Here is a 25548-nt window from a genome sequence, read left to right on the forward strand (position 1 = left end):
TCAAGTATGGAGTCTATTGCACCGTTGACTATTAACAAAGGTATTGCACAGTGAGGTGCAGAGGCACTACAGCTTAGTTGTTCCCCCCTCCTTTGTCCTCCTGTTTCCCCTCCCTCTCCCCTCCAGAGAGGAGTTAAACAGTCTGATGGTGTGTGGGACAAAGGAGTTTTTAAGTCTGTTAGTTCTTGTCTTGGGGAGAAGCAACCTGTCACTGAACAGACTCTTCTGGTTGTTTATGGCCGTGTGCAGAGGATGCCCAGCATTGTTCATAATGTCCATCAGTTTCTTTAGTGTCCTTTTCTCTGCCACTGTCACCAGAGTGTCCAGCTTCATGCCGACCACAGAGCTAGCCCTCCTGATCAGTTTCTCCAGCCTGGATGAGTCCTTCTTTGCTGTGCTGCTCCCCCAGCACACCACAGCATAGAAAAGTACTCCAGCAACCACCGACTGGTAAAACATCCTCAGGAGCTTCCTGCAGATGTTAAAAGACCTCAGCCTCCTGAGGAAGTACAGTCGGCTTTGGGCTTTTTTATACAGGTGCTCTGTGTTGCATGACCAGTCCAGTTTGTTGTCCACCCACAGCCCGAGGTACTTGTACTTGTTGACCACCTCCACCTCCTCCCCCTCTATCTGAACCGGCAGTGGACCTTCTCTGGACCTCCCGAAGTCCACAACCAGTTCCTTAGTCTTTGAGGTGTTGAGTTGCAGGTGGTTTGTGTGACTCCATGCGACAAAGTTCCTCACCAGACTTCTGTACTCCTCTTCCTGATCATCCCAGATACACCCCATGATGGCTGTGTCATCTGCAAACTTCTGAATGTGGCATAATTCAGAGTTGTAGCAGAAGTCAGAGGTGTACAGGGTGAAGAGAAGAGGGGACAGCACAGTTCCCTGTGGTGCTCCTGTGCTGCTGACCACAGTGTCAGACGTGATGTCCTTCAGCCTGACAAGTTTGTTTATAGTTTGTTATAAATATATCACACAAATATTAAATATATCAGACGTTTAATCGAATCCAAATAACTGAAAGATTCCTGTGAAGCCGGGCTGAAAAAGTCAAACATGAGCGCTTTAACCATTAAATCTGCTGTTTGTATCTGCAGGGCTACCGAGGCCTCTCGGGCAACAAGGTGAGTGACTGAGGTCTGCTGACACTGCTGCATTTACTGGAGAAGTGACAGTTTATCATAGATTGAGCAGTGAGACGTAACAGCTGATTCTGCTCCAACGCTGCAGGGGGACGACGGGGAGGATGGACTGAACGGCATCGATGGAGAGCAGGTATGAACATCTGTGACTGAGGCCTTCTGATCACTGACGCGTTGCTAACACTGTTACTTTTTCACTAACTAGTAATCTAACTAATAATTATTTCTATTGTTAAAACAAGAAAATTACTATTTTTCAACACACAAACGGTTGAAGCTGTCTTCAGCTTCCCGGGAGCTGCGGGGGGGGGCTGATGAGGTGGCTCTTCTGTGTTGAAGCCAGAGGGGGGTTTGGTTTCCCTGATGTATAAATCCTGGCACAGCGCGCACTCCGTTACTCTGTGTCGGGCACCTGCAGGCCAGTGGACACACTGGTTTGAGTCAAGGAGGCCCTGGAGTGGCTAACATTAGCCTCAGCTAATGTTAGCTAATGTAGCTAATGACTAACATCAGCTAACATTAGCTAATGTTAGCTAATGTAGCTAATGGCTAACATCAGCTAATGTTAGCTGCTAACATTAGCTGAGGCTAATATTGTAATGATTTTTCTCCTCTTTGTGAAACAGAATGTAGCCTGACAAACATCTGGGCTGAGGACAATGTCCCACTGCTGACTGAGGCCTTTGTTCCTTGTGCTGTGTTAACACACACCTGAACACAGCTGTGACAGACATGCTGACACCTGCTGATGAGCAGTGAATTTATCATCACCTGGCTCCTGCTGTTCAATATAATCATTTGAATGCAACTGTGGATTAAATTATACATATAAATTTAAATTAGATAAATGAATTATTACATATGAAAATTATTCTTTATATTAACATTTACACATGCTGTATTATCCTAGTGATTTACAAATCATGGTAGGAGAGTATGATGGTTTATGTCACGTGACTGTGGAAGAAGAAGAGATGACGCGTTCTTCTGGTTTTGTTTGCAGGGAGAGACGGGACTCGGTGGACTGAAAGCAGAACGAGGACCTCCGGGAAACCCAGTAAACAAAAACCACTCAAAGTTTCTTTGCTTCGTGCTGCATCAGCTCTGATCGTTGTTACCTAATGAAACGATTGATCCATTTTACTGTTATTGTTTCTGTTTTCGTTTTTTTAAATGTGTTTTGACTTCAGCTCGTAAAAATGAAGCTGTGAGCTGTTGACCTCTGACCTCTGGGTAGGTTGATTGACAGGCTGAAATATCATCTTTAGGGCATCCCGGGGACAGGAGGCGAGGAGGGGCTGAAAGGACAGAAGGGACTGAGAGGAGACCCGGTGAGTTTCGGTGCTTTCATTTCAGAAAGGTCGGCAGTCACATGGACTTTTTTTCCTAATTATTTAATATGTGGGAGCAGGAGGGGGACGAGGAAGAGGAGGAGGCAGGTCAAGTTCAGGTCAATCAGACTGCTAAAGCAAAATAAACCTTTCATATTTCAGGTTTTTTGTTTTTACAAAGAAAACCTGTTTCAACAGCCTGAATATGAACAATGTCCTGAAATAATGACTCTTTAGTTTCTGCACATATTTTTATGATACAAAGATTATGGTGAAGATATTTGATCGTGTAGTTTGTCTGTGCCCGTCTGATCTGTCTAACAAATACAAATAAGCTGGGATTTATCGAGAGCTTTTCCAGCCTGGTGTGATCACACACTACATTCACTCATAAAACACTTTATTTACAACAATAATCCACAAACGTCGTGCTGCCATAAAAACCCATCACAGAACTCTGCATGTCGATGTTTTCTCAGGATGTTTTTGTGTGTTTAAACGTTTAAATGTCACTAATGTCAGTTAAAACTAGGGCTGTTCGATATAACCATATATATCGATGACGATATAAAAACGTTCTTTCATTTTACGCTATCGTTTGTTTCGTGGTGTCGCAAAATAAAGTGTTTACGGCAACATTTTTTCATGGTTTTGATCACTGTAGTGACTATATTCATTTCTTAAAGTTCTGTCTTACTCTTATATGTAATATCACCACACTACGGACGCACAAGCGCCTGTTTTTATGCGTTGTCGTTTGCAACAACGACAGTAACAGCATCGCGTGTCCGCTTGTTTATGTTCCACATAAACCTTTCACAATAAAGCTCAAGATCCTGTTGAGACCTTTCAAAATAAACTGAATCACGTGAAAGAGCAGATTATTTACAGATGAGAAGCAAAAAAGAGCCGCCAGGTGCTAAAAAATAAAGCTTAGACTCCAACGTTAGAACAGGCTTTTCCCCGCAGCACGCCGTGTAATAAATACTCACAAAGAAAACGGCGGCCGTTACAACTTATGTCTAAAACGTGTCGTTTCATGCATCGGTTAAAACACTCGACGCGCAGCTGGAAACACTTCACGCAAGTCGAGCTGCCCGAGATTCACAGAATTTACATAAATGTTACATTTTTGTGATTTATATCGTTATCGGACGATAAACGTCAGATATCGGGATATGAGATTGTGGTCATATCGCACAGCCCTAGTTAAAACTGTAATATCGGCTCTTTCTTCTGTCGGAAAACCCGACAGCTGATCGCAGCTGGGAAACAGCTGGAAGCTCCACTTCAAGAACCGAACACTGTTTTTGTCTGACAGGGCACCCCGGGTGTCGACAACAACAGACCAGGACCCAAAGGAGACCCCGGCAGCCCAGGGAGACCAGTAAGACACGTCCACATCTTTATGTAAAAGCTGAACGTTAGCCGCCATGATGCCACTAGTTTACCGTAAATTATCTACAGAGACTAAAGCTGATTTTCTTATCAGGCTGCAAACGTTTTTAATATGGACTGCCTCTAAATTAGCACTTGAATGCTCAGAGCACTTCGTACAACATGCCTCATTCACACAAGCACTTTTTCACTCTCTAACATTCACCCTCTGACGATGCATCAGGGAGCAGCTCGGGTTAGTATGTTGCCCAAACCTCCAGTTAGTAGATGACCTGATCTACCTCCTGATCTACAGCCAACACGAGTGTCTATGGAGACTGACTCACTGCTGCCTCTTCTGGGCATCAGAGGAACTGTGCGTTTTTGATACTAAAGTATTTGTTGGGTTTCAGGGGATGCAGAGCCTGTTGTTCACCGAGGATAGGTTTCCAGTCTGTCCCAGAGAGACACACAGTCATTCACACTCATACTCACACCTTCAGAATCACAAGTTAACCTAACGAGCATGCCTTCGGACTGTGGAAGGGAGCTGGAGGACGCGGGGCGAGCGTGTGACACCCTGTCACTTTCTTTTCAGAAGAGAGGATGCCATTGGATCAGACAGTCAGTTCTGTTCTTAGCTGACAGGAGTGCGTGGTGTGGTCTTCTGCTGCAGTACACATCTGCTTCAAGTTTAATGTGTTGTGGATTTAGAGACGTTTCCTCTGACCTCTGACATCAGTGAGGTCGTTTCTCTCAGAGATCTGCTGTTGACACTGCATGTTGTCTTTTCAGAGCTTCCTCTGTAAATAATTGTGTGCAAAGTCCCAACAGATCAGCAGAATAGTCAGACCAACCCGTCCTGTACCAACAACCATGCCACATATACACCTATATGCATTCATTTGGTGCCACGTGATTGGCTGATCAGATATGTGGCCAGTGATTGAACATGAATGTGAAGCCAATACAGAAGCATCCTAACCTGGTCGGCAGGGGGCGAGTCCTCTGGTCTGATTGGATAGAAGTCTATGACAAAAGGAGCGCTGAACACTCTTTGGTGGATTTATGGTTCCAGTTGCTAATTTAAAGTGTTTCTGAATAAAATGTGATTAATTTTACTTTTAAATCAATAAGCCCACCTGATGTACATCACAAATGAGTGAAGACTATATGAGCTGGTCCTGAGTAGCTCACTCAGGATACAAAGACCAAAATGTTGAAATTACCAACCAGTGACTGACACCATGCAGCCCTGACCTTCTCTGGTGTACGGTCTGAGGAAAGCCAGGCCAAATGGTCACAATATATAATTATAATATTTTGACCAAAGTATATAATTCTGTGGATGGACGGGCAGAAGGACAGATGGCTGGATGCAGTTATCAGAATGTTTTTTAATCCACAGGGTGGTCCTGGTCCAGACGGGTACGGGGGTGACAGTGGACTAGATGGAAACCCGGTGAGATTTCTCAGAAAAATCGTTCTTCTGTTTCTCTCTAAGAGAAGCTGTTTTCATGAAGAGCAGTGATCCTCACACAGAGACTCGGGTAGGAAGGTGCTGCTCTGTGCTGCAGAAAGACTTCAGCATGATGATGGTGACATTTTTTTCTTGTGCAGGGTCGTAATGGAAGAAGAGGTCCCAGTGGTGAGAAGGTAGAAGACGATATGAAGCAGCATCAGGATTATACCGTATATCTGTGACTGTACACAGACGTCTGACTCTGTTTGCAGGGGTCACCTGGTGAGAAAGGAAATCGAGGCCCTCCCGGTATCCCAGGTGCTGCTGGGCCACAGGTGAGAGTCCGGTTCTGTCGTGACGGTCTGCTTTGTGATTGGACGCACGGCAGGTTGACCTTAATTGTGAGACCGAACATATTTAACTCAGAAAAGACGCGACTGCCTCTGCTGTAGTTTAACCCCTCCTCCCCGCACTCAGCCTTCCTCTCGCATCGCTGCTCTTACTATGAATGTTGTGGGAACGCTGACGGTCATTCAGAGTGGGAACACCCTCTGGTCAAGTCCTCAGTTCTGATAAAAAGAGTGATGAAACATGCAGCCAGAATTATGCCAGAAGCTTATCGACAGCTACCAAGAGCGTCTGTGAAGAACTTTGAGACATTTAGCCAAAAATTAGTATGTTTATTTATATTTGAGCCTGTGTGTGTCACGGTCTGGCTGGCAGACCGTGGGGATGTGGGGAAAGGAGGACCCAAAACGCAGACTCTGCGATGCAAACAGTGCTCTTTATTCACAGTGAAAAACTGTAAACACAATAACTCCCCGTTGCTCCCTTGAACCCCGTGTGCGTGCTTCCCTCCGACGTCTGTGCTCGTGCTCATGCTCCCCGCTGTTGTGTTTCCGCACACCCCGTGCGTGCTGCCTTTCTGGACCACTCTTCCTCCTGCAGGGAAACCATAGAGGCAGCCGTCAACACTAACCCTCGGCGGGCATATACGAACAACACAGACATATGCTGACACACTAACTTGGTACGATAACTCAATGATCCCGCGCCGGTGGGAGCTCCAACACTCTCCTAAGTAGCTCCCCCGACGAGCCCTGATCACCAACAGGTGTGGCAGGAACTTCAGGTGTGGCCAGTCCTTCGCAGGGCCACACCTATCAGGCCTGCAGGTGGCTGTGCTCCATCCTCCAGCCACACCCGCAGACATACACACGTATACACCCACACCCTGCCTATACATACGAGTGGGACACAGACTAACACAGCATTGTGGAGAAAGCACACATCACCAAATACTAATAATACTAACAACAATAACAACAGTCAAAACTGGTCACGGACCCCCGAGTCCTCCAGAGCCGGGTCCGTGACAGTGTGGATTAGAGAAAATCCATTTGGTGCACGCTAGTGCTGGGCCATATCATACCATCCACGGTAACACCGGTGTAATGTTGGGCAACGATAAGAAAATGAAACATGGCGATAGAATATGGGTAAAACGCGCATGGGCTGTGCCTTTGTTTACATACGCACATGGCGGCGACGCAGAATGAGAAGAGTGAAAGCAGATCGTTGAATGAAACAATGAACCAGAACTGGTTTGTAAAAACGCTGCAGCTTCAGTGGTGTGGAACTGGTTTAGCTTTCGTCCGTCAGATACACAACAAAGCACTATTTTTGGTAGCGCATGCTAGCGGGCCGTCGTTATTACCGCGTTGTTTGGAAAATACGGCGCACTTAAAATCAATCCTTTGATTTGTCTGAAAGTCGACAGAGCCCCTTATAACCCCGTGTGCCTTATGTATGAACTCTGGTTGTGTTTACTGACCTCAAAACGATTTTATGTGCACGGCGCTCGAAAATCTGTCAAATGTTTCAGTACGACTTTGCTGAGCTACGAAGCCGCACCGCTTGATGGATTGTTGGAGCGTTACGGCTGTCGTAGGCGGAGCCTCGCAGAGTGATACGTACTGTGCTTCAGCATAATGTTACCGTATTGTGTGTGTATGACCTCTTTTTAAGTGTTGTGGATATTATACATGGTTATGCTGAGGATATGTCGGCCAGTTTCCACTGGAAATGCCTTTTGGTTAAACTGTCAGTTTGCACTGTTAAATGTTTATATAACTTTAATGCAGATAAAAAACAGCTGCTTGTTTAAGTGAAAACACATTGATGGGGTTTTTTTTGTTTTGTTTTTTGCACTAATAAAGTTGAGGAGTTCTTCTTTGGCTCTCAGAGGAGGCGGACGCACTTTTTCTCCTCTCCCTCATCTTCCCTGCTTGTGTCCTTGTCTAGTCTCTTTTTTTTCTGTATTCCTTTTCCCTGGAACAGAGAGGGAACAAAAAGGAATTATGAATTTGATCAACTGGTCCCTAAATGCAACTGACACCCCTTCCTCAACGAGAAGTCTGGGCTTGGGTGAGCCTGAGTGCTGAAGATATCGACCTATTCGGAACCATGATAACAGGGTTCTGGCTGATCGGAGCTGGCTTGGCCCTGACTTATCGAAGAATAAAGAAAGCGGAACCGGCTGTTCAAACCCCCACAAGGCTGCCCGCTGGGATTGAAATGATAGGAGAGGTTTGTGTATTGTAGGTACGGTCGGCAAGGTCTGTCATCTCGGTTGTGGGCAAAAGACCTGCAACTGACACATAAAGGCTATCTCATCTCATCTCTCATCTCAATTTGTCTCGTGTCAATTATATCGTCAGTTATATCGTTATTGCAAATTTTCAAATGTATATGGTGATAAATATTTTTGGTCATATCGCCCTGCTCTAATGCACACTCTCTACGATCGTTGCACACTGGAAAAGGTTTAAAGAAATCATTAAAAATCCAAAATGACCTGAAATTCATGCCCGTGATGAACATCTGACCACAACTGTATGTAACCACTACGCATCATGTTCAAGTCGCTGGGCCTGTAAAGGGATCTCCACTGCGTTGTAAGACCCCTCGATATGTTGGAACTAATAAGCTGTTTCAAATATTGAAGTCTCAACTGTTCAAGAGCCGTGATTCAGAGCCAGGCTAACAGAGTTTACAGCTGAGGCAGTAAGCTGTAAATGTTCTCCCGCAGGCTGCATCTGGTTGAATTTAGCATTAAATTCCTGAAGGATCATTGACAGTAACTGTACACATTATTCCTTAGAAGTTTTGTTTTAGTTGAATAGGCAGAAATCCCCACAGGACTCGAGAGGTGCCAGTTTAGTCTGTGTTTTTGCATCACTCCGGTTACACTTTGGCTTTCGCTCAGCTGGATTTGGCAGATTTGTGCTGGATTTGGCCCATGGACAGACTTCCAGAGAAATTCAGTGGAACTATTCATGAATTTCTTTTTTCTCTGTCAAACCACAAAGCCAGATAGGATGCAGTTGCAGCTCTGCTTGGTATAAGTTAGCAACTTAAGAAAAGCTGTTTCTCATTTAGTGGAGTGTATTTGTGAACACATGTTGTATAACAGTCTCATGGGCAGTGTTCACGTCGACAGAAAGTGATATTCTCCGTCTGCACATTCAGGCCGCCGTACGTTCATGTGATGAGCTAAAGCATTAGGAGGTATCACACAGACACAAATAAGCTCACTGTTGAGCTGAAATGTGGCCAACGTCAGATCGTACTTCCCCAAAACATGACTGCACTGATCCACACCATGACTGTTTTCTCAAAGCAACATATGAAATCCTGCGCTCTTTAAGACGAGAGCGGCTGTGACGATGTGTGAATGACGCCGTCCTGCTGTCACGCTAACACAGTGTTTCTGTTTCTTATGTTCTCTTTGCTATTGTTTAGTTTCCTCGTTCTTCCAAGTGTAATCATTTGTACTTCCTGTTGGTTTAGTTTGTTCCCTCCCTGGTTAGTCTGTCACGTCTCTCGTATAAGTTCTGTCTCTGAGTTTCATTCATCTGTTTTCCTTCCTCCCACCTCATTATGTTTGATCTCTCCCCCATTCCCCGTGTGTTTCCACCGTTTGCCTTTGCCCATTGTTGCATCGTCCCATATTGCTGCGAGTGTCCCCCCTTTTCCTTGCTCTTAGTTGCTTGTTCCTCACTTTCTCAGTTGTCTAGTTTCACGTCTGAGTTACGTTTTTTTGTATTTGGTGTTTTGCCTGCCTTAGTTAATTCTTTTGAGTTTTGAGTCCTGCGTTGGCTCCTCCCTCTTCCTGGCACACAGTGCTTAAATGACACCAACCAAATTCTTAAGGCAGGTGTTCCACGCCATTTGGTCAGGGACACACAAAATTATTCCAGGTGAATTACTTAGCCTCAGGCCCTGGTGACTGAAAAACATCTGGTCTTTCCATAAGCTGTGTCCCAAAACCTAGGCCGCATCCTTCGGAGGCCGCATCCTTCGGAGGCCGCATCCTTCGGAGGCCGCATCCTTCGGGTTGTCACACAGCTGAATAACCATCAAACAGAAACTGATTAAATCGACGTGTGAGATGATAGAGAATTGACTCCAGTATCCTGTTATATATACATAGACTCCCGGCATCTGTACTAGGATGTACTTCATGCATGACGTCATGAAGTTTGGCCGTAGAAAGGATTCTGGCAGGCGCATGCAGACAACCACACGCTGTCTGATCAGATTGCACTGATTTGCTGTGTTTGTCATAGCTCTGTAATTATTGTTTGATGGAATGTTTTCCAGGATTGACATCCTAGCGCCCTTGTTTTTTCTTGTTCTTTTAATTTCCTAATTTTGTTATTATTTTTCAACACTTCTTTGTTTTAGAAGCAATACAAATAAAGTGTAGTGACATATATATTATTATCAGCGTACACTACAGATGACTACTAGTGTACAGCTATGCAGACTATCCATCAGTCATCATTGATTGGAAGAGCAGAGGTGTAAATAATCACCAGTTATCAAACTGTGATGACCCTGCAGGGCCCTGCTGGGGACAATGGGGAACCTGGACCCAAAGGAACACCTGGTTTTCCAGGAAATCAGGTGCGTTCATCAACTAGGCTGTATGCATGCACTGACCAACGAGTTCAATTATGATGTACTGATTGTGTTTTTCTAATGAAGCATGTGTCTGATTAAAGGGAGTTTTGCATGAGGAAAAATACCAACATTGCTTTTTTTATTATTATTATTGCTTTAAAGGTCATTTAAACATTTAGACATTTAAAGACTTTAGAAGTATTTCCAGTGGCTGCAACATAAAGAATGTTCAGTGTTTGCATGATGTGAATAGAGTGAACAGTGGCAGCTCTGCTCCTCCACAGGGTGAACATGGATCTGTTGGAGAACCAGGGCTACCTGGACGTCCTGGCCCTAATGGGCAGAAGGTGGGTGACATCGCTTCCTTTCTTTGCATTCAGGAAAGCTTTTAACCAGAATACCCATGTAGCCAGCGGGTAGAAGTCAAAACCCAACCCCTATCCAACTACAAGCTTTAATGGCCCCAATGAGATTTTGTGTCACAGTCTGGTTGAAGCAAACTGTGTGAATGTGAGTAGATAATAGTGGAAACAGACTTAATATTAGCTGAAAGCGAGCTGTTTATTGTAGGCTGGTAAACAGTAGTGATGGGCAGATGAAGCTTCATGAAGCACTGAAGCTTTTCATCCAATTGGTTCACCCCAGCGCAAAGCTTCATGAAGCTTCATTTGCTCTAGCAGGACACCTACTGGACGTAAAAATATTAGTTGGCATGAATTTGAAGAGTGTGGCATTTTGCACACAGCCTGTAAATGTCAACAACAAAAGGAGTGTGTAAAACATGTATATTGTAGTGATGGCAGTATACTGTGTATATTTATAGTGGCAGTATGGGAAATGATTATTTGGAAATGCTTGAAATGGAAATGATCATTTACTGTGAGGTGAGGTGTGGTTGGGGTGTGGACAGTAGTTGTGCTTTTGTAACGTTGAGGTATGGACAGCTACACACTGAGGCTTTGACCCTCAGTCCTGCCTGTTCACATTTTATTCTGTAAAAACTAAATTTTCACTGCTTCTATAACCTTTAGTGGGGAGAACATAGCTGGGATTTAATGATTTAACAAATCTTTTGAATCCTTTGTCCTCCACAATGCTAAATGGCTGGGAGTCCTCAATCACCATGCTGACCAGGTCTTCATCTATTTGAGATTGTTCTCCTGAGGAAAGACAATAAAGACAAAGCACAAATATAAATATCACACACGTAAATTATAACAGCTCTATAATATTGTTATATCATTTAGTAACATTACTGCATGCTATATTATCATTGCATTTGATGGCTCACCTGGTCTTGCTCCACAATCGGTGTTCCTCTTATTCTCATGCAAAGCTCTGTAGTGCCTAAGCATGGATGAGGTGTTGTTGTTATATCCCAGCTCCCTGGCACATAGCAAACACTTCACCTTGTACAAAAGTCAAGACAGCTCAACATAAGTTTTATTGCACCATCAGTATCATGACAATACATCTTCTGTAGAAATGTACATACTTTGTTGGGAGGAATAAGATCAAAATGTTCCCACACAGGGGAGGACATCCTCCTCTTCTTAGCTGGCTCCATTCTCTCCTGACTTTCTCTCCTCACTCTCATAAACCTCCAAACGGTCTCCAAACTCTCTCTAACCGCAACTCTCCATCAAACACCCACATTTTGAATGAAGTCTGAGGGTTTATATCGCTGTCATAGCTCGCGGCAAAGTTCGAACCACTTCATGAACCAGTCACGTGGTACAGCCGGGCAGCGAGGCTGCGGACGTCATCATTTTCAGCTCCTCCCATAAATGAAGCAAGCCTCGATACAGAACGTCACATCACTAGTAAACAGCACAAAAACAAAAGGCAAAGGAGAAACTAACAATAACCTAAACTGGGTGAGCTAAATATAAAAACACTAGAACAAGGACCTAGAAACCTGAAGACCTGACATGAATCCATAAACCTAGAGGCATGGAAACAAAGCAGACGATTGGACGAGGAATGAGTGGAAACACACACTAAATACACACAGGAGGTGATGAAGCGGAAACACAATGACGGCACAGGGGAAGTGAAACTAAACACAATGAACATGGGACACCAGACCTCTTCAAAATAAAACAGGAAGCATAATGACACGCAGACATGAAACACGTGAAGGCTGAGGGAGACTTAAACACACGGGGTGAAGACACCAGGGGACTGTAATAAACAACAGCAACCTCAGTATAACAGAAATGAACTTAGATAACCTGATGAACTTAAACATAAACCATAAACATCCAAATGTATAAAAACTCAAAACGCTGGGTCAAATGGCCCAGGATCGTGGCCATAAACCACAGCAGCAGTTTAAACGTTTAAAATGTGAATAAAACTGGATTCAGCCTGTAAATAATGTACTCTTTATTTATAAATGGAAAGATATTTTGGCAGGGTTTTGTTGGATGGGGGTGTAAATTCTGATGGAGAAATGTCCATGGTTGTTATTTAAGGGCCAACCAGGAGAACCAGGTGTGAAGGGTGCTCTGGGACCACCAGGACCCAGAGGAATGCCGGTAGGATCCCGAACATGAGCTGAGCTTGTGTATATCTGTAATTCAATGCAGTTATCTCATGCAAGACTTTCTCTGTGTTCAGGGTCTGGATGGTCGTGACGGGTTTGGACCTGAAGGACCGAAAGGTTCAAAGGTAGAGCTGAACCTTAATTTGACATCAACCAACAAAAACTGAATGAATTCTGTTTTCATCAACAATGAAAAGCAGTAAGAAGAACGCCACATGGTTTTAGTTTCAGCTATTCGTTTGATGGAGGAGAAGATGTTCTGGTTCTCTCAGGATACACCGTGGTTTGTGTCACTGGTGACCCGCACCCAAGCTCTGTGCTGGCACAATCCAAAATGTTCCCTCCCAAGTTTTCATAAGAACCTGAAGAACCTCAGTTTTACCAGGATTCAGAAAAAGGAACGTTCGTCCATTTTTCACTGGCAGTGGTGAAGTGATTGAGGTCTGGGAGGCTGTTGAGATTTGGGGGCTTAGTGGAAAAATACAGCTTAGTATCATCTGCATAGGCATGGGGATGTCTTTGGTGCTGTTCAGCTGGACAATGATGTGGGTAAAACAGATTTACACATGTGGCCGAACATTTTAGAAAGTCTTAATCGTGAAATCGTTGCTTCTTCCTTTCTCTGTACAGGGAGATGCTGGTTTTCCTGGTTACCCTGGTTTACCGGTGAGTCCTTCCATTTTCCACACACTAAAACTTTGATGCCACCATGTGGTTCAGCCAAAGTAAGCTAGAAGTATGTTGGACTCTGTGGTGATTGAGACACGGCATTTTGTCTTCAGGGCGACGACGGTGCGAAGGGACCGAAAGGGCATCCAGGATCCAAGGGGAACCGGGGTCGTGGGGTAAGAAAGGTTTCTTTGATGTCGCGTCACTGAGACGTTGGCTTTTTGCTTCTTCTGTGATTTATGTGTGACCCATACAGGGGAACTCAGGCATGCCAGGAAAGCCAGGTGAGCCTGGAGGTGACGGATATCCAGGACACAAAGTACGTTTAAACTGCATCTTCACCTGCCTACCTTCACTCTCATTAGCACGTCTAATAATTCTTTGAATGATGTTATCTTCTAAGCAAATCTTTCAATAAGAAAAAGCTCATTTAGTTTTTAAATTAAATTAGACAGAGGACATATTAAAAGATGGAGCTGCCAGGCAGGATGAAAAGAGAAAGACCTCATAGAGGTTTCATGGATGTATTTGGCGAGATCATGCAGAGGGTTGCTGTGACAGAGCAGGATGGTATCTGAGCTGGAGGCAGATGGCTGTGAGCACGTCCTGGTTACTGATGGACGATTTCAGTTCAAAAAGCTGGTAATGACACAGCATCACAAATTGCTGGGATCACTGTCCATAGGAACAGACATCACACAAGATCCATCCATGACTGGCAGACTCCAGCAGTAACGCTGCATCCTGTTCCGTTGTCAGGGAGGGACCACATCAACGTAAAACCGGCACCATGTAAAGGAAGCGGGTCATCACCCTGTGGAAGCCACAGATAAAAGTCACATTTCATTATCCTCCCAAATAAACTTACAATAATCTCTGTTTTTCCTCCATCCAGGGTCCGAAAGGTCCTCCTGGGAGCAGAGGCCTGTCTGTAAGTCCACCTTTAAATCGCTTCACCTGCTTAAAATAAATATGTTGTTACAAAGAACATTTTCTGTCGTCTCAGGAATGCGAACTGATCAACAAAATCAGGGACAACTGTGGTAAGTGTCATCGCTTTAAACACGTTTGCAAAACAATGATCAGCTGTTTGTTTATGAGTTTTTATGTAGAGGATGGAAACTAAAACGAACGTTTGTGGAAGCAAACTGCAGAGTACGAGCGCTGTGATAAGTGAATGTGTTTCTGCTTCACACAGCTTGTTCACACGGTACGTACGTCTCCTCTTAGTGAGAACAAACATGGTGAGTACAGCACAAAGACTTTGTCCACAGATGCCGACTGACTGAGATCATCGGGACATATTTGCACCTTTTTATCTGAAACTGTCTCCAACTGCTTGGTGGATTTTACTGAGTAGCAGAAGTCCTTTGTAACTTGTAACTAGTCGTCTTTGAGTATCTGTTAATCGGCCTGAGCGTGTTTCCAACACCGCGGTCGTTTCACTTCAGCTCTTCCTGACGTTACCTCCTCCAGGTGAGTCACAGTGTCCGGCCTACCCCACCGAGCTGGTGTTCGGCTTGGACATGTCTGACGACGTGACTCCGACGGCCCTCGAGAGGCAGCGCTCCGCCCTCCTCCACCTGCTGGAGGACTTGAGCATCGCTGAGAGCAACTGTCCACAAGGCGCTCGCGTGGCTGTGGTTGGATACAGCGCCTACACCAAGTACCTGATCCGCTTCCAGGACTACCATCGCAAGACTGCGCTGATAGAAGCTGTGAAGAACATCGCCCTAGAGAAGACGTCCAACAAACGCCAGCTGGGCGCCGCCATGCGCTTTGTGGGTCAGAACATCTTCAAACGAGTGCGAGCTGGGTTCATGGTGAGGAAGGTGGCCGTGTTTTTCACCAATGGAGCGTCTCAGGACAACACTGACATTCTTGCTGCCATTATGGAGTACCGGGCTCTGAACATCGTCCCAGCAATCATCTCCCTGAGGAACGTTCCCGCGATTAATCAGGCGATGGAGGTGAGTTTGATTTAGCCTCCATCAGGTCCATGGTGAACATGCTAAAATTAGACGATACATTACAAATGAATTCTCAAACATGTTTCATAGTTTTTCTGTTGTTGGAAAAAACGATGTTGATGAATTAACCTGAACACTTTAAACTGCACCATCATGCACAAAATCATCTTTCATTTAGTCTGACTTAAAACCTGACTGAGACCATCTGGGGATGGGAACCAAAAACAGCTTTTGTAGGAAACCTGTTGCTGATGCTGCCCAGACAGACTTTACCTTCCACAGGTAACAAACAGCAGTCGGGCTGCAGCCTCCCTGTCTACCTGCTCACGTTTCTAAAGTAGAATCAGTCTTTGCTTCGTGTTCTGCTAAGAGAAAGATCTCAGAGATGTGAGTCCTCGTTAGGGATTTGCTTTGGTGCAGCCTGAGGTTCATGTTACTAAACTGTGGTTGTGAGACAGCTTTTTTTAATGTAACAGGTAGTGAAGCAAATTACTTTTTCCCAGGAACAATCAAGTAGCAAACTGCGTTACCTTTAAGAAAAGTGTTCTGGTGTCTTGCTAATCATTTTATCTTGACTCTGGATTCTGTAGAAAGAATAGAGCCTGGAATGTGAAGTGCGTGACTCCCTGGGGTAGCTCAAACACACAGCTTTGATCAGAAAACTCATAAGCTGGACATTATTGTATACAACCGACAAGGATTCAGGGTCACCCCAACTATCAGTTTCTTCTTTAGTCTGAAGTACTGAAGTAATAATCTGTAACCAAATATTATGTCTTGTTTGTTATAACAAAGGAGAACTGCTTATTAACAGTTTTTTAAATGAATTCAAACTGTGTCTTTGGTTGGTTAATAAGCTGAAGTGCTGCCACTCCTCCTCCTCGGCCTGTGCGATGAGGAGTCTGGCTGTGACTCAGTGGGTCAGGATAACTCAGTATGTTGATACCAGCATGGACTAGCGTAGATCCATCCATCCATCCATTCGCTTCCGCTTATCCTTTTCAGGGTCGCGGGGGGCGCTGGAGCCTATCCCAGCTGTCATAGGGCGAGAGGCGGGGTACACCCTGGACAGGTCGCCAGTCTGTCGCAGGGCCAACACACAGGGACAAACAACCATTCACACTCACATTCACACCTAGTGGCAATTTGGATTGTCAAATCAGCCTATCCCCACAAGCTGCATGTCTTTGGACGGTGGGAGGAAGCCGGAGTACCCGGAGGGAACCCACGCAAACACGGGGAGAACATGCAAACTCCACACAGAAAGACCCCGGCCTGATGGTGGAATTGAACTCAGGACCTTCTTGCTGTGCGGCAACAGTGCTAGCCACCGTGCCACCGTGCTGCCTCTTTTTTTTTTTCTTTTTTTTAGCGTAGATGAAAAGGTTAATAAATGAAATGGGAGCTGCTGTTACGATTGAGGTGGAGGACTCACACGCAGGACTCTGATGCACACCGGGTGTATATACAAAAAGGTGAGGGGTCAGGGCTCCAGGGAAATCCAGGGGCAAAGTGCTCATTCCTCTTCAGGCAATCCACACACGCGACCAGCCTCTCTCTCCGACACTCACCACACAGGAAGCAGTCCAGGGAGTCTGTACACAGGGAAACGTACTGAAGGTTTCTGTTTGAGGCTACACTTCCTCCTCGTAGTCACCAAACTGGCCTGATTTCCCACTTTGGACACAGTCAACCAGGCCAACAGTACCTTTGCAAAGCACCACAGGGCCTGGCTGGCTCTGTGGGGAGCCAGGCCTCCAGAGCTACAACCAGGCGACCAGGTGCTAAAGGAGGCAAAGGAATAATTGGACAACCGACAAAGTGAGCAGAAGAGAGCCAGCTTCTCAGACAGTTACTGCTGATGTTGCTGCTCTTTAGACAACTGAACAAGCACCACTGATGTGGTGCACCAGGAGCAGGAAGTGATGCAATAATGCAGCGAGCGTGCCACCCTATCTGTCCACAAAACCTACCATGCCTCTCAGTGTGAACATACAGGAGTGTGGAGTCGATATCGTAATATCTGGTTTGGATGAAGATGGGACTTCATAAATCAGTAAGCACTGTTACAGCAACGGCGCCCTGAGATTATCGGAGTGTTTGCCTTGGATTAAAAAACATTTGGCTCTTGATGCTACAGTCAGGGTGTCCCCGTTTCCTTTTTAGACCTTACAGTGTGATGACTTCTGGAGGGTTCCACGGTTTCATCATCTCCCTTTTAAACTCTTTGCTCTCACTTGAGCCAATACATCTGGGACCTTCTCAGCACATGATGTGAGGGCCTTTTTCCCAGCCTGTTTGGCCTGCAAGCACAAAGTCATTCCAGCTCATTGTGCACTTAGTCTCCCTGTGCGGCTCCAGTTACGTTTACAGTGTGTAGCCAGAAGTTAGTGTACAACAGGAAGAAACAGCTGTGGTGCCTGAAGCCTTCTCTCATGGCTGTCAGTTATAAAGCACATACAAGACAGATGGACCGAAGAGGGAAAGTTTAATAAAACATCATTTTCTTTAAGCTGCTTGTCGTCTTCCTTCAGTCGTTGAGGAATTCTGTTTGTCATGAACGAGCGAAGCGGTCGGTAACGGTAGCTGCTGTCTCCTCTCAGGCTGACGACACAGGAAACTCCATCTTCACGGTGCTGAGGAGGCCACAGGAGCCGGCTGCTGACCTGAGGAGGGTCAAGAGCTGTGCCGTCTGTTACGGTAACGACTGATGCTCATACCTCATCTGCACTGCACACTTTTTTAGTTCGAGTTAGATGAGCTGTGTGGGATCAAAGTGAATATGAGGAAGCTTGACTTTACAGTCCTCTTAAAAATGTAAATCGCCACATCTCACTGCTCTCAGGACGTGCGGCTACTTTTATTGATGCCATTATCGGCTCTGCAGCAGGTGACTGTGATAGTAGGTAGGGGTGGGACTTTATTTATACCGATATGTGACAGAAGGAAGGGGGCCGACACTCCGAGGCAGCAAGTGTAGCTTCAGGCCGAGTGCACAGACAGAAACACAGGGATGAGACCGCAGAGCTGAGTGCAGAGTTTTTAAAGCTGGCCTGGTTTTATTTTCAGCCATTTTTCCACGATGGAGAACAAAACGATTCAACTTGTCCAGGCCTTAAACGTGATGCGTGTTCTCCCCTGCGAGTCTCACAGCCCTGAATGTGCACTTGAAGCCATTTTTGATTCTAACTTGTTGGATCTGCTGCTCACCGCCAACAAGCTGCTGCAGTTTTACGACTTTCCCTGCTGATTAAAACCTCCCTGAGTCATTAAGCAATAACAAATGAAAGGTTTTTATACGACTGCAGTTAAAAACAAAACTTCCAGAACTTTTTCTGTGATTTCACACATTTCTTTCTTTGTTCATCGTGTAGAAAAACAGTTAAATATTTAACTTCTGTACACTGACAGAGACTTTGGTTGATACATAACTTTATGCCTTTAGGTGTCTAATCCTTCCCTGGATGAAAAACACTTACACAATATCAGACTTTTTTGTTTCAGTTTTGGTAATACATGAGAAAAATCACTTTTTACAATGAAGTTAACGTTAAATACACGAGCAGCGTATGTGGATGAATAAAGGTGTTTTCAGTGGCTGCTGATGTCTCTGCAGACCCCTGCAGGCGTGCAGAGGAGTGCGCCTTCATCCAGGAACCAGTGCTGCCTCAGCAGGCGGATGTGGACCTGGTCATGGTGCTGGACAGCTCCAGGGAGATCCAGGCCGATGAATACGCCGGTGCCCGGCAGCTGCTGAGCTCTGTGGTGGAGCAGCTGGCCGTGAGTCCACAGCCCCGCCGAGCCGGCCGCCAGGCCCGAGTAGCTCTGGTCCAACAGAGCACCAAGGTGGAGTTCGGCCTGCAGACCTACCAGAACGCTGGAGACATGAAGACGTACATGATGCAGAACATGCAGCAGCAGGGCGGCTCTTTGGCGCTGGGACAGATGCTGGACTACACCCTGAGGGAGGTGCTGCTGAAGGCCGGCCAGCCGCGCAGCAAGAGGGCCGTCCTGACTGTGGTGGGCACCAAGACGGCCTACAGAGACCAGGCCAAGCTGCGCTACATCTCCCAGAAGGCCAAGTGTGAGGGGGTGGCGCTGTTTGTGGTGACGGTGGGTGATCGTTACAACCGGATGGAGGTGGAGGAGCTGGCCAGCGTGCCGATACAGCAGCACCTGATCAGACTCGACAGGCTGAAGGCCGACGAGCAGGGCTACGCCCAGCGCTTCATCAGGGTCTTCCTCTCCGCCCTCAACAGTAAGAGCACGCTCAGATCTCCCTGTCGTCTGTAACCAGACACACACTGACGGGCTGTTCGGGTTTATTTCAGAGGGACTCAACACTTATCCTCCACTCCCATTTAAACTGACCTGCAGCCAGCTGTCAGAGCCAGGCGACACTCTGGACACGAACAGGTAACACTTTCCACAGACTCACACAGACTCACACTGACTCACACAGACTCACACAGACTCACACTGAGCCACAGCTTCCACAGACTCACACAGACTCACACTGACTCACACTGACTCACACAGACTCACACAGACTCACACAGACTCACACTGACTCACACAGACTCACACAGACTCACACTGACTCACACAGACTCACACAGACTCACACTGACTCACACAGACTCACACAGACTCACACTGACTCACACAGACTCACACAGACTCACACAGACTCACACAGCTTTGTCATCAACAACACATCTGTGTAGCTCACACAAACACACCTTAAAGCAGATAACCCATAAGCTGGAGACAATGTCATCTCTTACTGTTTGGCACTAATTAACTGGAATAAGTTTCTCTTTATTGCTTCATGAACTTCTTCACAAATAAATTGAAGACAATAAGAACAACCCCAGGTTTCTCTTCAGCACTGTAGCCAGGCTGACAAACAGTCAGAGCTCTGTTGAGCCAACCATCCCTTTAACGTTAACTAGTAATGACTTCATGAACTTCTTCACAAATAACATTTTTATCATTAGAGAAAAAATTACCAGTAATCATCCCACAGATGTAATATTATCTACAGCTACTCTTAGTACCATTGATGTTAAGTTAGACTCTTTTTCTCTAATTGATCTTTCTGAGTTAACTTCAATAATTACTTCCTCCAAACCATCAACATGTCTTTTAGACCCCATTCCTACAAAACTGCTCAAAGAAGTCCTGCCATTAATTAATTCTTCGATCTTAAATATGATCAACCTATCTCTAATGATCAGCTATGTACCACAGGCCTTCAAGCTGGCTGTAGTTAAACCTTTACTCAAAAAGCATCTCTAGACCCAGCAGTCTTAGCTAATTATAGGCCAATCTCCAACCTTCCTTTATATCAAACATCCTTGAAAGAGTAGCTGTCAAACAGCTAACAGATCATCTGCAGAGGTTTATTTGAAGAGTTTCAGTCAGGTTTCAGAGCTCATCACAGCACAGAAACAGCTTTAGTGAAGGTTACAAATGATCTTCTTATGGCCTCTGACAGTGGACTCATCTCTGTGCTTGTCCTGCTAGACCTCAGTGCAGCGTTCGATACTGTCGACCATAATATCCTATTAGAGCGATTAGAACATGCTGTAGGTATTACAAGTACTGCGCTGCAGTGGTTTGTATCATATCTATCTAATAGACTCCAGTTTGTTTTTTATGGCCCCGCCCCTCCCTGAGCCTGGTTCTGCTGGAGGTTTCTTCCTGTTAAAAGGGAGTTTTTCCTTCCCACCGTTGCCAAGTTCTTGTTCATATGAGGTCGTCTGATTGTTGGGTTTCACTGTAGTATTTCTATGCCTTGAAATATAAAGCACATAAATGTTAGTAAACAGCAGTTTCGGAGCAGCAATAATTAAACGTGTTATTCAGAAAGCTATTGTGATGGCTCAGCGAGTGCCGCTGCTCTGTGTCCAGTCAGGGCTCAGCAGACTGGGAGCTGGAGATTTCCGATCAGCCGAGAAACTGGTTCCAGGAGCAGACGGGAATCTTGGCAAGAAACCTGAGCGTCATCAACACTCTGAGCAAAAGAAAGAGGTTGTTTTCAGGAGCTGACCTCACAGGTAGAGCACTCACACACACACATAAACACACACACACTCACTAATTAGTGCTCAGTAACATTCAAAAACATTTTGGAAAGAAAAGCATCTGCACTTTCAGTTTCTTGAAGACGTTTCACCCGAGAAGCTTCTTCAGTTCTCAGAGCGACTGGTGGAGCGTCCCAGATTTTTAAGCCCTGTGGGAGTGTCCCTACGAGGGTCGTGGACCTCCTATTGATCCTCTGCCTGGGTGTGAAAATGGGTGGGGGTCACAATCAACCAAGATGTTGGGTGAACCCACACGTGTAAAGAAAGCTCTTAAAACATGCGGTTATCCTAATTGGGCTTTCATCAAATCAGCAAAGAGGCTGATTCCCTGAGGTCAGAAGGCCCAGGATGTGATTGGGTGTTAAGGCGTCGGGAATGAAATCACATGATAGGGTGGAGTTAGGTTTCACCCAAACCCTTGGCTGATTGTGACCTGCACCTGTTTTCATACCTCGGCTCGTGTGATTAGGTACAGGATCATTAGGGGGTCCGTCGTCCCCTCTTGGGCCGGGGCTTAAACCAGTTGCTGTAAGAACTGAAGAAGCATAAATGTCTTCAAGCAACTTAAAGAAGTCCAGACGCTTTTCTTTCCAAGCTCCTCAGACTACGATGAGCTGGATGACTGAGAACCTTTACAGACATGTTTCTAATTAGTTAAAAACAAACAGATTTTAACCACGAATGGTTCACATTCAGTCGTCAGTGAGTCCACATCATTAACAAGCACACACTCGGATCACTGGCCTGTTTATGGCCGTCTGTGTTGCTGTTTATTTCTCCCCTGTGGGTGTAACTCAGCCTGTGGTGTTGTAAAGTGCTCTAATGAAACCTGCTTCACTGAAGCTCTGCAGCTTTAGCTCGCACTCCCTGCTGACTGTTTGGTCTCTGACAGATGTGGACGTGGAGCCGACGAAGCAGCTGGACAGCTTTGTGTCCACAGGTGAGCATCCACCTGCTCTCAGTCACACTGTCCTTTCTCTTCCTCGCTACGATGACGGGAAGAACGCTGAGTTTGAGGAACGCAGATGATCTCAGTGACATCGCACCTGCAGTCTGCAATCATCAAATAGGGAGACATTGACCAAAACATGAGCCACAAACATTCAGCCTACTTCAGTTTAACCAGCCGAGAACTGAGGGAAAGTCTTTTAGTGGGGTAGCTCAAACCGGTCAAAAGATACAGACTAAAATAAATTCCCCTTCAGAGGACATAAACGAGTGTGCTGGGTGTCAGGAGGTTACAGTGTTATTAGTAAGAAGCACAGCTGCACTTTGCAGCTCGATACATAAACTGTGCCCAGTGTCCTGCTAGCCTACCGTGTGAGGACAACGACTGATATTTCCCAGCCTTCAGAGCAGACGGCAGATATCCGAGCTCAGACTTCCTGTTCAGTTCACTCTTCATTGTTTATGCATTTAATAATAGTCTGCAAAAATCAAATCAAACACCCTGGCAAAGAAGGCCCAGAGCTGCTGCTCTACCCTCCTCAGTGGAGAGCGTGATCCTCCTGCCAGGTGTTTGTACTCAGGGGCCACGACTGAGAGCAGGAAGGCTGCACTGAGGGTCATTAACACCCCCCAAAAAATCACTGGCTGCCCTCTGACACACCTGGAGGCCATCGCCAGATCCTCCTGTCTCAAGTAAACCAGGGCCATCACAGGTGACCCCGCCCCCCACCTGTTTGACCCACTGCTCTCTGGTCTGCGCCTCAGGTCAGTCAGCTGCCACACCTCCAGACTCACTAACAGCTTCTTCCCCGACCCCTGCCCACCAATCTGAGGCATGGTCTGAGTGACCCTCATCACTCAGGACGCTCACACACTCACATTCCTCTAGAGCAGGGGTCGCAACCTGCGGCTCTTTAGTCCTTATACTGCGGCTCCACGTGGTTTGGAAAAAAATGACAAGTAACTGAAGTGTATTTTAATTGTCTTGGTTCTTTTTTAACTTGTAGTTCGCAATTGGAAGATTATCGTGATCTTGAAATACAAAAATAAAATTATATGTTAGTATTCTTCATCGCTCAAAATAACCGTACCCGCCGAAGCGCCGTGGATTTATCGAGGCTTTCAACCCCAGGCAGGCCAAGCATGGATCTTTGGATCCACAAACGTAAGTGAGCAGCTCCTCCATGAACTATGGTAACAACAAGCTGGGTCCAAACTGCTCTTTGGGTGTTAAAGGTTGCTGACCCCGATCTGTCTGCTATGTATTCCTGAAGCCCTTTACTATTGATATATTTTCTTCCTCCGTTGCAGAGCGCCCATAATTTTGCACATGTACAATGACAATAAAGGGCTCTTCTATTCTTCTGTTCTGTTTTATTGAGTTTGTTTTTCTGTGAGCTGATTTTGCCTCCTCGCTCCTGTCACCTCTTGCAGGCATCTGCTTCCTCGGCAAGGATGCTGGCGACTGTGTGAATTACACGGTCAGGTGGTTCTTCGACCACAAACGCAGCGTCTGCTCCCGTTTCTGGTACAGCGGCTGCGGAGGCAACGAAAACCGCTTTGCGACGCAGGCAGAATGCGAGAGAGTTTGTCTGTCAAAGCACAGATGAGGCGCCGGGCCACCGATCTGCACTGAGAGCTGACACAGCAGCAGAGCGACCTCAGAGCAGCTTCGTCCACAGTGGGTTTTGTTCTGGGCAGTTAAAGTGTAAAGACTTAAACACACACAAGGAGCCGCCTTGTCCTCCACCCATGTATGATTAGTTTAGTTCACTCCTCTGAAACTACTTTACTGAAATGGAATAATCTTTTTTATGTCACAGGGTGCTATTTTTAAAGGTATTTTCATTTTTAAATACTTGAAATGCTTCCAAGAAAAGACATCACGAGAATGTGTTGAAAAAATGATTTTATGCCTAAAACCTTTATGAATTATGTTTAACAGATGCCAAAGGAAGCAGGACTGTGATGCAAATTTCTACCAGGCGTTGGTGCAGTGCCTTTGCAGCTGCAGCCGGGCAAACAAAATCTGTGAGAAAATTTAGAAACATCAAAAACTAAAGTTAAAACAACGCCAGCTCAAGAAACGCTGCCCCCTGCTGTTGAAAATATTAAAACCTGCCTTTAAAATCCAAATATTTCCAAAGCTCGCAGGCGCCTTGAAGCAGCTCCTCTGAAACAGCTGCATGTATTTTGTACTGTTTGTTTCTGAATAAAAGTTTGTGTTTAGATAAAAGTCCGACATGTGTCCGTGTCTGTGTGCCTCTTCAGGATTTCAGTGAAAACAACCCAAACCTGACATTAAAACAGATAAACGCAGCACAACAAAGTTTAAAACATTATCCACCTGATATGTTAAAGCTCATATGAAATATTCAGTGATCCTGTCACGCGAGGTTCAACCTCTGCGTTCAGGTCAAAGACGGTACTGCTGTGCTGTGTTCCTGCCTCAAGGTGGCGCTGCAATGCCTAAGAAGCAGTCAGCAGGCCCAGGCTCCCTCACTCAGTAAAAATGAGTTATTGGTAAGCGCTCAGCAGCGACGCTGCCCACTCTGCAGCACAGGGACGCCACACGTCTCTGCATCGAGTGATCGTTGCAGCGTGCGGCAGTGGAAGCTGCGCTGCTCTGAGCTCCATCGCTTCCTGTTAAAAACAGTCTTTTCATACAACAGTTTTTGAACTTAACGGGTTTTCCTTTGGATAATTTACTGTACAACGAGTTACATAACAGTGACAGGATGATAGAGTCGTTTACTGGGATGCACCATCGTGAAGGCTGGAGTTATCCTCCAGACTGGTATCTGATGTTTTTGTGATCACACGCTCAAAGACTTTATCACAGGTCATTTTTTATTGTGAAGAAAGATGGAAACACAAACATCCCCATCAGCCTGAAGTCTCATGGTTTATTTATTTGATCATTTTAAGACTTGGAGCTCAGTAAACTGGTGTCTATTAGACAAGTTGTGGTTTTAATCGTCTTTGCTGTCTTTAAACATTACATTTCACTTCCAAATGTGAGCACAGAAGTAATAACA

The 25548-nt window shown here is 45.6% G+C and overlaps 1 protein-coding gene across 1 annotated transcript in view; it reads left to right on the plus strand.

Moving 5' to 3' along the window:
- The window catches only part of LOC146565031 (collagen alpha-6(VI) chain-like), a 46417-nt gene extending 21668 nt beyond the window's left edge, over nt 1–24749 (plus strand). The window contains exons 16-40 of the mRNA XM_085292884.1: nt 1104–1130; nt 1237–1281; nt 2152–2205; nt 2417–2479; nt 3801–3866; nt 5265–5318; nt 5477–5512; nt 5591–5653; nt 10227–10289; nt 10571–10633; nt 12764–12826; nt 12909–12959; nt 13465–13500; nt 13617–13679; nt 13760–13822; nt 14399–14434; nt 14510–14546; nt 14702–14713; nt 14980–15473; nt 18077–18173; nt 19090–19731; nt 19805–19889; nt 21390–21535; nt 22455–22502; nt 23945–24749. Of these exons, the coding sequence (XP_085149010.1) occupies nt 1104–1130; nt 1237–1281; nt 2152–2205; nt 2417–2479; nt 3801–3866; nt 5265–5318; nt 5477–5512; nt 5591–5653; nt 10227–10289; nt 10571–10633; nt 12764–12826; nt 12909–12959; nt 13465–13500; nt 13617–13679; nt 13760–13822; nt 14399–14434; nt 14510–14546; nt 14702–14713; nt 14980–15473; nt 18077–18173; nt 19090–19731; nt 19805–19889; nt 21390–21535; nt 22455–22502; nt 23945–24120 (2583 nt within the window). The 3' untranslated portion in view covers nt 24121–24749. The remainder of the gene's footprint in view (nt 1–1103; nt 1131–1236; nt 1282–2151; nt 2206–2416; nt 2480–3800; nt 3867–5264; nt 5319–5476; nt 5513–5590; nt 5654–10226; nt 10290–10570; nt 10634–12763; nt 12827–12908; nt 12960–13464; nt 13501–13616; nt 13680–13759; nt 13823–14398; nt 14435–14509; nt 14547–14701; nt 14714–14979; nt 15474–18076; nt 18174–19089; nt 19732–19804; nt 19890–21389; nt 21536–22454; nt 22503–23944) is intronic.
- The last annotated feature ends 799 nt before the right edge of the window (nt 24750–25548 follow it).

This window comes from Mchenga conophoros, linkage group LG11, assembly GCF_057382185.1.
Source record: "Mchenga conophoros isolate Kocher_MC1m ecotype Shallow Benthic linkage group LG11, M_conophoros_male_GT1.1, whole genome shotgun sequence".
Taxonomy (NCBI): domain Eukaryota; kingdom Metazoa; phylum Chordata; class Actinopteri; order Cichliformes; family Cichlidae; genus Mchenga; species Mchenga conophoros.